Consider the following 13,637-nt stretch of genomic DNA (forward strand, 5'->3'; position numbering starts at 1 on the left):
TAAAGTACGACAAGAATACCTGATTAATGCAAGCTAGACATTTTATCATAGTAGTTAAGAACAAAGAATATTTTTATATTTACTGAATTACAAATTAAACCTACAATAACAAAATTCTATAGTGATGAAATTACCGGATATTGAAATATTTTGTGATAGATTAAGAGAACTACTTACAAGAAACCATGTCTGAACGAGTCTCAATTACTGACCAAGTGCCTAGTAAGTTTGCGTTTGAATTCAATTTTATTTCGACAGTCCCTGATGCTAGCAGGTAGCGAATTCCAGAGTCTTGGCAGGGCTATTGTGAAAGAGGATGAGTATGAGGAGGTGCGATGGGATGGTATTGTTAGTATTGTTTCATGGCGAGAGCGTGTGTTCAGATTGTGGTGGGAAGAAAGGTAAGTGAAGCGAGACGACAGGTACGAAGGAATAGAAGAGTTCAAGATTTCGAAGACAAGGAGAAGTGAATGTAAATTTCTTTTTTTATATAGTTTAAGCCAACCTATTGCTTCCAGGGATGGGGACTTTACAACACATTGCTTCTGAACACAATACTAAAATTATGGATAACAATGAAAATTATATGAACACAAATTAAAGAAAATTCATGTTTACAAGATACTCAATTTATTAGCTATCATCCACTAACAGATTACAATTATTACGTAAATATATGTTTCAATGTGGTTTAACATTCCATAATCTTCAATTATATTGAATTTGACATCTACTCTTCTGCTTAGGGCCTATGCCTTTAAGCTTGCTGCCAGATCATGAAAGTCCTTAACTACACCTCTTGCACCTTTCAAGAGGTCCGCTATCTGGTCAAAAACGTAGTCTACATTCGTTGCGAATCTCTCAAGTCTGTTAGCCAGTAGAGCCTTGTATTGACTTGTTAATTTGTTTTCTGCAACCAGAAAAACACAAAACACCAATTTTATTCATTTTATATTACATCTAAAATAGATTGATGGATGTTTCTGGAATTAACACACAGATCTACACGATATCATTCCCACGAAACATACTAGTTCGATTAATTAAAATGTGTCTCAGTGAAACGTACAGCAGAGTCCGAATAGGTCAATTTCTGTCATATGCGTTTTCAATTCACTGTGGGCTAAAGCAAGGAGATGCACTATCACCTTTACATTTTAACTTTGCTCTAGAGTATGCCATTAGGAAAGTCCAGGATAACAGAGAGGGTTTGGAATTGAACGGGTTACATCAGCTGCTTGTCTATGCGGATGACGTGAATATGTTAGGAGAAAATCCACAGACGATTAGGGAAAACGCGGGAATTTTACTTGAAGCAAGTAAAGAGATAGGTTTGGAAGTAAATCCCGTAAAGGCAAAGTATATTATTATGTCTCGTGTCCAGAATATTATACGAAATGGAAATATAAAAACTGGAAATTTATCTTTTGAAGAGGTGGAGAAGTTCAAATATCTTGGAGTAACAGTAATAAATATAAATGATACTCGGGAGGAAATTAAACACAGAATAAATATGGGAAATGCCTGTTATTATTCGGTTGAGAAGCTTTTGTCATCTAGTCTGCTGTCAAAAAATCTGTAAGTTAGAATTTAAAAAGCAGTTATATTACCGGTTGTTCTTTATGGTTGTGAAACTTGGAGTCTGACTTTGAGAGAGGAACATAGGTTAAGGGTGTGTAAGAATAAGCTGCTTAGGAAAATATTTGGGGCTAAGAGGGATGAAGTTACAGGAGAATGGAGAAAGTTACACAACGCAGAACTGCACGCATTGTATTCTTCACCTGATATAATTAGGAACATTAAATCCAGACATTTGAGATGGGCAGGGCATATAGCACGTATGGGCGAATCCAGAAATGCCTATAGAGTGTTAGTTGGGAGACTGGAGGGAAAAAGACCTTTAGGAAGGCCGAGACGTAGATGGGAAGATAATATTAAAATGTATTTGAGGGAGGTGGGATATGATGATAGAGACTGGATTAATCTTGCTCAGGATAGGGACCAATGGCGGGCTTATGTGAAGGCGGCAATGAACCTTCAGGTTCCTTAAAAGCCAGTAAGTAAGTAAGTAAGTGAATATATGAGAAGAGTTGACATCATTCAACATAGCAATAGAAAAAGTAAATCAATAACACTTGAATACTAGTGTAAGAATTTTATAAATCACAAGGCAAAGGGCAGTACCACTTCGGAAAGTCTACCTGTTAGGTTTGTAAGCAATGTGTTCGAACCAAATATCTGCTAAAGGCTGGTTCACAATAAACCGGAAAGGAGAATCGGAACGAAACATTGTTAAAATGTATACATTTAAATGTGAGCATTCACAATTAATGAAAAGCTTGCCGAAGCCCGGGATCGGGAAAGGAGAGTTGGCCAAGTTTCAAATTTGGGGTTCACGTTTCCGATCACAGCCCACTAGATTCATTCTATTGTCATCTAAAAGCTATTTTGTCGTCGTATATTTTGTAGCAAGAAGACCGTGACATAACCTATGCATTATTTTGTTCTGTGCTGTGCATCATGGAGCAAGTTTTATTTGATGAGATTCTAATATTGAGTGTTGAGGAAAATCCTCACGTTTACGATAAGCGGCGCGCCTCGTATAAAGATGAGGAAATGAAGGAGAATACGTGGTTTCAATAGCTGCATCTTTGAACACCGATCGGAAGCGAATCATATTTTATTACTGTATTGGTTGTATTAATAAATAGCCAAATTTTACTCTATAAGACTGTTAATGGTATATTGAATAACTGTGATTTTCTTAAATTGCTTCAGTTCAATGTAAAAAGAACAGAATTACGTCATAGGCAACCTTTATTATTCCTATTCCTAGAACTGTTTTCTTCCAGAACTCTCCATTGTTTGTTATGTGTAATCCTTACAACTCTCTGTCTTTAAACTGTGATTCTCAATTGGATTTCAGTTTAACAATTGAAAAATTTCATACAATATTAAAAAGCATTGTATTTCCTTAGATATTTAAATTATGAAGAAGTGTTTTACAATGTTTTTACTCAAGTTTTTAAAATAATTTTGCATCATTATATTGACATTTGGCACTATATTAACTGTAATATTATAATATTGTAGCATCTATTACCATCATGTATTTTCTTTCTTTTGTTTGTGTTGTTTGTTTTGTTGTTGTTTTTTTTCTCTCTCTTATTATGTATTTTGTGTATACATCTGTGTAAGCCACCTGTAATTGGAAGCATGCTTCTGTTGGTGGTGGATTAAAAAAAAAATAAAAAAAAATTACACACTACATATTCACGCTTCAATTCAATAACTACTGTTGTGTTCATTTTTGTTCTATTACAAATGTTTCTTCTCTAATTATTTTACGTTATGGTAGACTTAAAATAGGTTGTGATAATAAAGATGCATGGGCATATTTATAGTACCGTACCTAATGAAATATTTCAATAGAAATTTCGAAGTTGGTTAACCTGTGTTTATGTTGGCTGCCTTGTACTCATGAGAGAACGCCATTGGTCAATTATACACAAATAACATCAGAATGCGTAATATCGACTTTACATATCGTTATTGACATGCATATCGATATGCATAGTCGTCTACGTTCTCGATTTATTGTGAATCAAACATTTTCATATTCTCGTTTTCATTCTGGTTCTCGTTGCAGAATATTTTAAAATTCGTACTGATTTTATCAATCACACGTCAAAATATTTGAATTTATTTTGTTAACTGCCAATACCGTTATATTGTTTTTTTTCTAATAAGAATTCGCTTCAGCTACAGACATTCAACAAATGTGATTCTATTTGTAATACTAAATACACGGTAAAAATAAATTAGTTTATTCGAGCATTAGTTTATAGAGTCTGAAGATTCATATACTTAAAAGCAATTACCTACCTTTGATCAGATTGCATTTGTCTACTAGCTGCTGCTTAAGTAGGGCGGCATCGTTGACTGCATCTCCCAACATTTTCGCCACATTACTTGCCAAAGGAATTAACGGTTGAAGTTGATCAGGTACAGCGCATATCCTTTCTGTAGTATTTTCACAAAAAAAAAAAAAAAACACCGGAATTCGTTACATATTTGATTTAAATTGTATGTAAGAATTTACTCACATGTTAAGTAGGTGATTTGAAGACATCAAACAATAATTAGGGAGAGGTTGACAGTAAAATCAGATGTAGACTTTTTTTTTACTTTTCTTCTGTTTAGAGTGTTTTTTTTTTCCTTTTCATTGCTGTTATTGTATTTGTATTTCTGGTGGTGTGGAAGAGAAGGCCTGATGGCCTTAATCCTTAACTACACCAGAATAAATAAATAAGTATATAAATAAATAAATAAATACATTTTTCTGTATTTTTCATTTTAAGCTTCAATCTATGTTTGAAAATCTCTGACCCATTGATCTGTGACCGAGAAAATTTATTGTACCGGGACATCATTTTATTTTTACTAACATTTCTAATATTAACTTGGCTATAGCTTTGGATTAACAGTTGAGAACCGAAAACACCGTTTGCTATCCCCTTCTACGACCGGAGTTCGATGATACTGGCGTAAAATACAAACTTTTTTTTTTTTTTTTTTTACCTTGGGGAGTTAGTGAAGTGAATTTTTAATGGCAGGCAGAGTAACTATCTCATGCCCCCATGTTTTAGATTGCTATCAGTGCACTTCATTAGAACCAGGTACCCAGCTTCGAAGCCGTTAGCCCTGTGAACTTACAATATATTTATGTTCCCCTATTATCATAATTCAGGGTTTGTATCTAAGAAATTAGCAAGTTCTTTGTGTAAAATACAAACAAATCACTTTACTAGATATAAGAGGAAAGAGAAGTAGTTCATCCATTTACGTAAACTAGGAAATATCGCGATTTTGAATTTGATAATTTTCGTTAGGTTTTCCTTTAATCAAAATACAGTACAGTATTAACAATAAGAGTTTTTACTCACGAACTGAGTTAGCCATGCGAACGTATTCATTATGCAGTGTATATTATACTGTCTACAGCACATTAGCGTGACAAATAATCATAATATGGATATTTAAACACACTTTTGAAAATGGTGGCCGTTCATTTCGATACAGGCTTCAGTTATTTTGTGCATATTATCGCACTGTAGACTATTGTACCCAATCCCAATTACCAGTTTCGTCCTTCGTACTAGTAACTCATGTTGAAATAATTCTGTACCTACTCTATAAAAGAGTACCTTACGTACTGTAAATTCAATCTTCACTTCTGCCCGATCCGAAAAGACAAAATTACTCAGACATGCTATCTACTGTCCGTCCAAGTGGTTATGTCGTAGGATCGTAGAAAGGGAGGAAATCACGTGACAGTTAATTACTTAACGAGGCCCTTTTATTTAAGTTATTTTAAACAATTGTATGGGTATAATATTACGTAGACGTCCAATTCCTAACAGAAAATGTTTTCAGAAAAGCGCTACGACAGACCAACCATTAGCCTTTACAGAGGGGCGAGCAGAAGCAGGTGGGTGAAACCGGGATGCGACGTAAGCAAACCGACGCACAGACCTATGCGAAAATATGACTCAATATTGAAGCTCTTTTTTCACTGGAAAACGCGACTATATTTCTGGATCGTACTGTACTCACTAACTCAATACTGTTTAGTTATTTTAAACAGTTGTGTAATATTACGTAGACGGCCAATTCCTAACAGAAAATGTTTTCAGAAAAGCGCTAAGACAGACCAACCACTAGCCTTTACAGAGGGGCGAGCAGAAGCAGATGGGGGAAACCGGGATGCGACGTAAGCAAACCGACGCACAGACCTGTGCGAAAATATGACTAAATATTGAAGCTCTTTTTTCACTGGATGCTGGGTAACTTTCGGTGCTGGACCCCGGACTCATTTCACCGGCATTATCACCTTCATCTCATTCAGACGCTAAATAACCTACGCTGTTGATAAAGCGTCGTAAAATAACCTACTAAAAATTTTTTCAGTGGAAAACGCGACCATATTTCTGGAACGTACTATACTCACTAACTCAATACTGTTTACTACGACTTTGACTGCATATGCGGTCTAGGTTCTGTGTGGAGGACGGTTGAACTTAAGTAGTAGAAGGAATGGGAGTGAAGTACATTAAAAAAACTCAGTTACAATAAAAATTGAAGTAAAAATAAAATAATGTCCCTGTATAAAAACAGCTAGTGATTTCCATATATTATTTTGTATTGAATTCCATAATTGACAGGTATGTAAAGCAGAAAATGAAATTACAATTATAATCTGAAATGCTTGGTATTTCATAAAACAGTATATTCCAAATTCAATAACGATCTATGTGAATGAAAAAAAAATCGTACAGAAAGCTTGAACATATTTACTGTAGGGAGCTATGAAGCTCATCCGTGATGTGGTGGGGATGTGCAGGGGGGAAACTGTCTATTTTTGAAGCTGTAATTGGAGGGAAATGCTGCTATTGGCTACAGATAAGCGCAGTGTTAGCTCCTAACAACCTCTAAGAAAATATTCGCTAGTTGGAATAGTTTGATTTATTTCTGTACTTAAATAATTATTTTTTTTTACTAAACAATATAGGGTAGAAGAGGGTAATTGTAAACAGGGGGTAATTGTAAACAGGGGTAATTGTAAACAGGGGGTAATAGTAAATAAATGCTCTGAGAAATACGAAACTATCAATATAAAAATTTTAATTTGGGGAATATTAAAATTAACATGTTGGCTAACCTACAAAGCAGTTTGGCGCCAAATAGGAGTAACTGCTTAGTTGTGAACGAATGTTTTGTAAGAGTCTACAAAAAAGTTGAGAAAGAATTTTGCTTCACCTTCATTTTTGGCATTCTAAGTAAACGGACAGTGCTATTTTTTTAAGAATATGTTGTTTTTATGAGTAATGTATAGTAGTTAACATTTATTACAGTGGTTTTGAGATCTCCCATAACCTCAGTTCAATAAATTATGACGTGTTTACACTTGCCCCATAGTTTTAATTGCTTGGGGGTAACTGTAAACATGTGAAGTGAAGAAGAAAATGAAAAAAAAAAGAGATGTATGTAAAAATACTGGATACGACTTTTGCCAAATAAAAGAGAATAGGAAGAAGAAGAAGTCAACGTAAATGTTGGTGAAGATGCAGAGAATGAAGTGCAGTGTGCTATGTGTATAGTTCTGTCTTATCTCGTTGGCGTTATTGAAGTTCTCTTACAATTACTTAACATGTATGTATTTCTTATAGTTAAAAGATGTATGAGCCTTAGAAAAAGCATGAATTGGTAAAATAAGCAAGTGTTACATATTGCATTAGTAAATACCTGAGACTTTGGAATCCAGTGGCTTTTCTTCAGACTTGACAACGTTTATACCCTGAAATAATAATAAGCCATATAATTGCATATGTAGCATTTAATCTTCTGTATGGAAAACAGAGTACTGTTATATGATTATTTACATACATAGAAAATAGTGTCAGACTCCAAAGCAGCTATTCTATCAATAGTCTCTAAACACACACCTTCATCTCAAACAGCAGAAATAACTAAAATGCTCTCTCAATTAATATCACTCAATAAAAGAATTGTATTCCAATGGATACCATCCCATTGTGGAATCCTGGGAAACGAGAATGCGGATGCTTTAGCAAAGAAGGGCAGCACTGCTACTTACAGACCTGTTACTAAATCTACGTATTACTCTGTGAAAAGATTTATTAAATCTACATACTGAGGCTTCAACAAACAAAATTTGGTAACACAATCTCAAAGGAAAAAATGGAACTCTCTGCATCAAAATCCACAGTTAATTCCCGATTTACCACGAAAATCGTCTGTAGCTGCATTTAGATTGGCAACAGGCCATGATTGTTTGGCCAAACACCTGCATAAAATTGGAATATATCAGTCCCCTAACTGCCAATTGTGCAACTCAAACCAAGAAATGGATTCGGAACACCTCAAAATCTGTGCTTCCGTGGCTGACCATGATAATATCTTTGAAAAATATTGGAGTGCGAGAGGTCAAATGACTTTATTGTCAAACGCCTGGCGTTAGAAAACAACAAACAACAACAATAACATACATAGAAAAATTATTTCTTTCATGGACTTGATTTTCCAGTATGACATATTGTTAATATTATATGCATTTTCAAAATTTTCTTTTAAATAATATTTTTGAGCGATCGTATTATTTTTTTCTTGTATTTATAGCTATTGTTGTTAGCCCTTGAAAGTTAGAATTCCCACACAGAATCTTGTTGCTAAGGAAACCATTCTTCGTAATATAACAGCTATACTGAAATAGACCCATTACAGTGCACTTAAGGTTACTTAGTTACCATTATAGTGTAGTTTTTGCGAAGGCTTTGGAATAATATTGCTCTAAATTTTCAATGCAAAATATTGTAGGATTGTATTTGGAATTTTAAAAATATGATAGTGCAAAAAGTTTGTGCGAGATCGTGCGTATTTGCTTGCTTTCCGCACACAACCAATACGCGGTAAGTGTGAAATACCCATATTCAGTATTCCCAACGTAACACACATAATTTCCCTATTCTTACCGCCTAAGCGTCATATTCATTTTACTGCTTTAGGCTTTTAACATATTATTTTTAAAGACGTTCAATATAGTAATAATTATAAATTGGAAACTTACCACTGCAATTTCACCTAAATTGCAATGTTAATTATTGTTTTTAAATATTTGCAAAAAGTAAGTAAACCCTACAACATCACAAAAGTTACTGCATTTGTAATCCAAGTAACATTAAGGAAGCCGTGAAAAAATCAACAAGATTCCAGACTCATCATAGACTGGGGAAAAAAAAGACAGACGTATATCACGGCCTGCTGCAGTATAGTAAACACAGAAAACATTTTATAGGAACAATGTTGAAGATAGATATATTTGTTTTCCAAAGTTGCCGTCATTGAACAGAAACCAAGATGGAGATTTCATTGCAACTAATCAGACATTCGTCTTTCAGGTATGTAATAAACGATCTTCGCACAAAATAATGTTCGATACACGAGCGGTATGTTTGTTTTCATGTTCTCGGAAATTAAAAAAGCTCAACTACGTTTCGCTTCTTCAATCTTTTCCTCGAACATGAAAACGTCAACATACCGCTCTTGTAACGCATATCACTATTGTACAATATACATTTATGAAATACATTACAAAATCTCGGAAATTGAAAAACTCGTTTTGCTCGTTTTTTAAACTTTTCCTCGATTTTGTAAAAAAACACTTCTCAATCTTGTATCATAATATACCGGTACTTATTGTGGCACCGTGTGATAATAATATGAATAACAGACTTTGTCACGCTGAGATTTCGAAGTACAGTGTTCTGTAGAATTATTGCTGAAAGACTGTCTGCTGAAGGATGCACAGGAAAGAATGGTAAATGGAAAAATACTCGGGTTGAAAGAATATATTAGATGATAAACAACATTACGATATAGGCCTATGGGTCGTATACGCAGACTAAGAGGAAGGCGGGAAAGAGGGACGATTGGAGAATGCTGTGTTTGCTGTGAAGGACCTGCACTTGGCAAGAAAACTGTGAGTACCATAGACATTATTCGAATACTCATTTCATCGTTGTATACACTTACTTGTGTGAACACGAAGGCAAATAAAGCGAAGCTAGTGGCTTTGACGAGCATGATTCTGAAAGAAAGAGAAATGGTATCAAAATTCAATTTAAGAATTTATTAAAGGATATTAAATTGTCCCTGCTACATGGAGTACTTCCACTAGATCACATAAAACATTATGCTATATGAGAAGGACAAAACTGCAGATTTCCCTTATAATGAGAAATTAAATAACTGATCAGTATGGTGCAAATGATAATAACCGAAATATTTTAGGAGCATTATAACCTTTCGCCAGCCATCCTCAGTTATCTTGAGAATACTAATAACCTATTTACATAAAAATATCTAGGGCCTCTATTACTCGTATTTCTATGAACAAACAATACTCTCTCTGTTGTCTGGAGATGACTATTTTCTATAATAATAATAATAATAATAATAATAATAATAATAATAATAATAATAATAATAATTACTGGCTTTTAAGGAACCCGGAGGTTCATTGCCGTCCTCACATAAGCCCGCCATTGGTCCCTATCCTGAGCAAGATTAATCCAGTCTCTACCATCATATCCCACCTCCCTCAAATCCATTTTAATATTATCCTCCCATCTACGTCTCGGCCTTCACAAAGGTTTTATTTCCTCCGACCTCCCAACTAACACTAGGCCTATATGCAATTCTGGATTCGCCCATACGTGCTACATGCCCTGCTCATCTCAAACGTCTGGATTTAATGTTCCTAATAATAATAATAATAATAATAATAATAATAATAATAATAATAATAATAATAATAATAATAACAACAACAATAGTAATAGTAGCTGGTTAACTTTCGGTGCTGGACCCCGGACTCATTTCACCAGCATTATCACCTACATTTCATTCAGACGCTAAATAACCTAAATGTTGATACAGCGTCGTAAAATAACCCAATAAAATAAAAATAAATAAAAAATAGTAATAGTAATAGCAATAATAATAATAATAATAATAATACTTACTTACTGGCTTTTAAGGATCCCGGAGGTTCATTGCCGCCCCCATATAAGCCCGCCATTGGTCCCTATCCTGAGCAAGATTAATCCAGTCTCTATCATCATATCCCACCTCCCTCAAATCCATTTTAATATTATCTTCCCACATACATCTCGGACTCCCCAAAGTCTTTTTCTCTCCGGCCTCCCAACTAACACTCTATATGCATTTCTAGATTCGTCCATACGTGCCACATGCCCTGCCCATCTCAAACGTCTGGATTTAATGTTCCTAATTATGTCAGGTGAAGAATACAATGCGTGTAGTTCAGTGTTGTGTAACTTTCTCCATTCTCCTGTAACTTCATCTCTCTCAGCCCCAAATATTTTCCTAAGCACCTTATTCCCAAACACCCTTAACCTATGTTCCTCTCTCAAAGTGAGAGTTCAAGTTTCACAACCATAAATAAGAACCGGTAATATAACTGTTTTATAAATTCTAACTTTCAGATTTTTTGACAGCAGACTGGATGATAAAAGCTTCTCAACCGAATAATAACAGGCATTTCCCATATTTATTCAGTGTTTAATTTCCTCCCGAGTATTATTTATATTTGTAACTGTTGCTCCCAGGTATAATAATAATAATAATAATAATAATAATAATAATAATAATAATAATAATATAATTATGAGTATTCAGTATGGCATTATACTAATACATTCGAAAATTAATGGCAACGTAGTTACTATTTCACACTAAATTTATTTAGGTTACTTTTGACATTACGTACTTCAAATATAGTTCCCTGTCATGTCAACAATACGTTGCCAAATTCTTGGAATACGGCGGACTTCATCTGCAGCAACATTTCTGGATATCTCTCACTGATCAATCTAAAGTTCTTTGGATGCCAACTCTTGATTGAAAGATAATGCCTCGCTTCCACCCAACTTGCAATAGTTCAGTATGGTAGGACTTCTCTCCCACAGGCTTCTTGTAATGTCCTAAAGCCTGAGTTGCATGTTTTTCTCTTGCAACTTGGATTTTTATGAAGCACTTTTGTTCGTATCTTTAGGGCTGTATTTTTTACTATAAATCAGAAAAGCTACTGTATTTATAAAATATGGCTACTTCGAGACTTTCAATATCGCAAATTTATTAAATAATTGTTGCTCTATTACGTAGTACAAGATTTCAATGATCACCGCTAGGAGCACTGGTTTACAGCATTGTTGCCATTACTTATCGAATTCCCTAGTTTACGAGAATAGGGTCTAATAATGAAATGATGTATTGAATGTATGTCTGCGAGTTTTTGCTTTCACGACGAATGTGTTGAGAAATAGGACACGTTTTGCTATGGAATACCCAAATATCTGCTAACGAAATTATGCTTCGTGAAAAGAATGAACAGATTTAATCATGGAAAAGTGACTTAATCTTAAATGTATTGATTTGAAATGTTTGAGAGCTATTACAATTTCATCTCAGAACTCATACAATAGATATGCAAAAATAATAATCATTAATCGGAAATTCATAAATTAATTATATGTAAAATAACGCGATTTAATTAAATAAGAATATTGATTATATTATGTCATTTCACATTTTTATCCTTCAGTTAAAAAGTTTTTGAGAATTATTTATTATCCGAATATAATAGCTTTACATAATTTTGCACGGAAGTCAAATTTGCACACAGATCATCTAATATGACCTATAGAATTCGCCTATTTCAAATGCCTTGCGCACAAATGAGATTTGGTAAAGTTATAAAATAAATAATCTATAAGAAAATTAATATCACAGCATCAATATTAAAGAAAATGCGAAACATAACGCTCAGATGTCAACAAATCAAACGAAATGAAGATCATTGTCATGGTAACCGCCGGAAGGAAGAAATCGTGAAAAGCAATGTACAGAACGGAGAATGGGACTGAAATCAACTAATACGTAACAGAAATATATCGGAGAAGAAAAATAAAAATATTTCATTTAATTCCAGTTTTAGTTATTATGGCAGTTCATTTTTATAGGCCTACTTAACGTTCAAAATTCTCTCATAGATTTTTTTATTTTTAGTAGTTATTTTACGACGTTTTATCAACATCTTAGGTTATTTAGCGTCTCAATGAGATGAAGGTGATAATGCCAGTGAAATGAGTCCGGGGTCCAGCACCGAAAGGTACCCAGCATTTGCTCATATTGGGTTGAGGGAAAACCCCGGAAAAAACCTCAACCAGGTAACTTGCCCCGACCGGGCATCGAATCCGGGCCCTGGTTTTGCGGCGAGACGCACTAACCATTACTCCACAGTTGTGGACTCTCTCATAGAGATACAAAATTGCGAAAATAAATTTTAATATAAAATCAGATCTAAAATAATTTACAATTCTCTGCCTCAAAAATTAATGTGAAATGTTTAATTACTGATTATTCTGAATAGAAGCCAGTACTGGCTTTTGCAACTATTACAACCTATAAATACTATTATTACTATTCAGAAAGATTACAGTATTAGGATTTAATACTCACGCTGGGTAGAGAAGAAGTGTCTCTTACTGCCAGTGAAGTTCTGATTGTCATTAAACTAGGCGGACCATCTTTTATACTATGAGTACAATGCGTCACTATGTAACATTTTGCTTCAAATCATTATTTACGCTCGTCTAAGTCAAGTAAATTGTCATTTATTTATTTTAGATAAAGTAGTATTTTTATGATATGACGATATCATATGTAAAATTATTTCTTTTTACCTTTCCGATATGTGACAGTAAAATATTTCGTGTAAAAATATCACAAAATATAAATAACTGATGAACCTTAATGTTCTTCCTCAGGTCGATTTAAACTTCGCCATCTGTGCGATAACTATGAAGTTCCTCATTTTTATCACTCCTACGCTTTCCGTACCATATGCCGTAATTTATTTAAATAGATTTTGTTTGAGTAATAAATGTGGCAACGTTAAGGTGAATACTTAAATATATAATTTTATGTTACTGTAACGAAATAAATCAAGTCTGAAATGTCACTTATTTTCTCCT

At 34.1% G+C, this 13,637-nt stretch overlaps 1 protein-coding gene across 1 annotated transcript; it reads right to left on the reverse strand.

Annotated features, from left to right (window-relative positions):
- Nucleotides 1-607: 607 nt before the first annotated feature.
- LOC138702760 (uncharacterized) lies at nucleotides 608-13,216 on the reverse strand. Its single transcript, XM_069830059.1, has 5 exons — nucleotides 13,123-13,216; nucleotides 9,613-9,667; nucleotides 7,306-7,357; nucleotides 3,886-4,023; nucleotides 608-910 (listed from the first exon to the last, which is right to left on the reverse strand). The coding sequence occupies exons 2-5, from the start codon at nucleotides 9,661-9,663 to the stop codon at nucleotides 750-752; spliced, it is 402 nt and encodes a 133-aa protein (XP_069686160.1). The 5' UTR covers nucleotides 9,664-9,667; nucleotides 13,123-13,216; the 3' UTR covers nucleotides 608-749.
- Between the last annotated feature and the right edge of the window lie 421 nt (nucleotides 13,217-13,637).

This window comes from Periplaneta americana, chromosome 7, assembly GCF_040183065.1.
Source record: "Periplaneta americana isolate PAMFEO1 chromosome 7, P.americana_PAMFEO1_priV1, whole genome shotgun sequence".
NCBI classification, from domain to species: Eukaryota; Metazoa; Arthropoda; class Insecta; order Blattodea; family Blattidae; genus Periplaneta; species Periplaneta americana.

What these genes read in the sequence shown, in the direction of transcription:
- LOC138702760 (XM_069830059.1), bottom strand. Translation starts at nt 9,663, where the DNA reads ATGCTCGTCAAAGCCACTAGCTTCGCTTTATTTGCCTTCGTGTTCACA. An exon ending in ACTGGATTCCAAAGTCTCAG is followed by an intron (nt 4,024 to 7,305) that starts GTATTTACTAAT and finishes AAAATACTACAG; the next exon opens with AAAGGATATGCGCTGTACCT. An exon ending in CAAATGCAATCTGATCAAAG is followed by an intron (nt 911 to 3,885) that starts GTAGGTAATTGC and finishes TTCTGGTTGCAG; the next exon opens with AAAACAAATTAACAAGTCAA.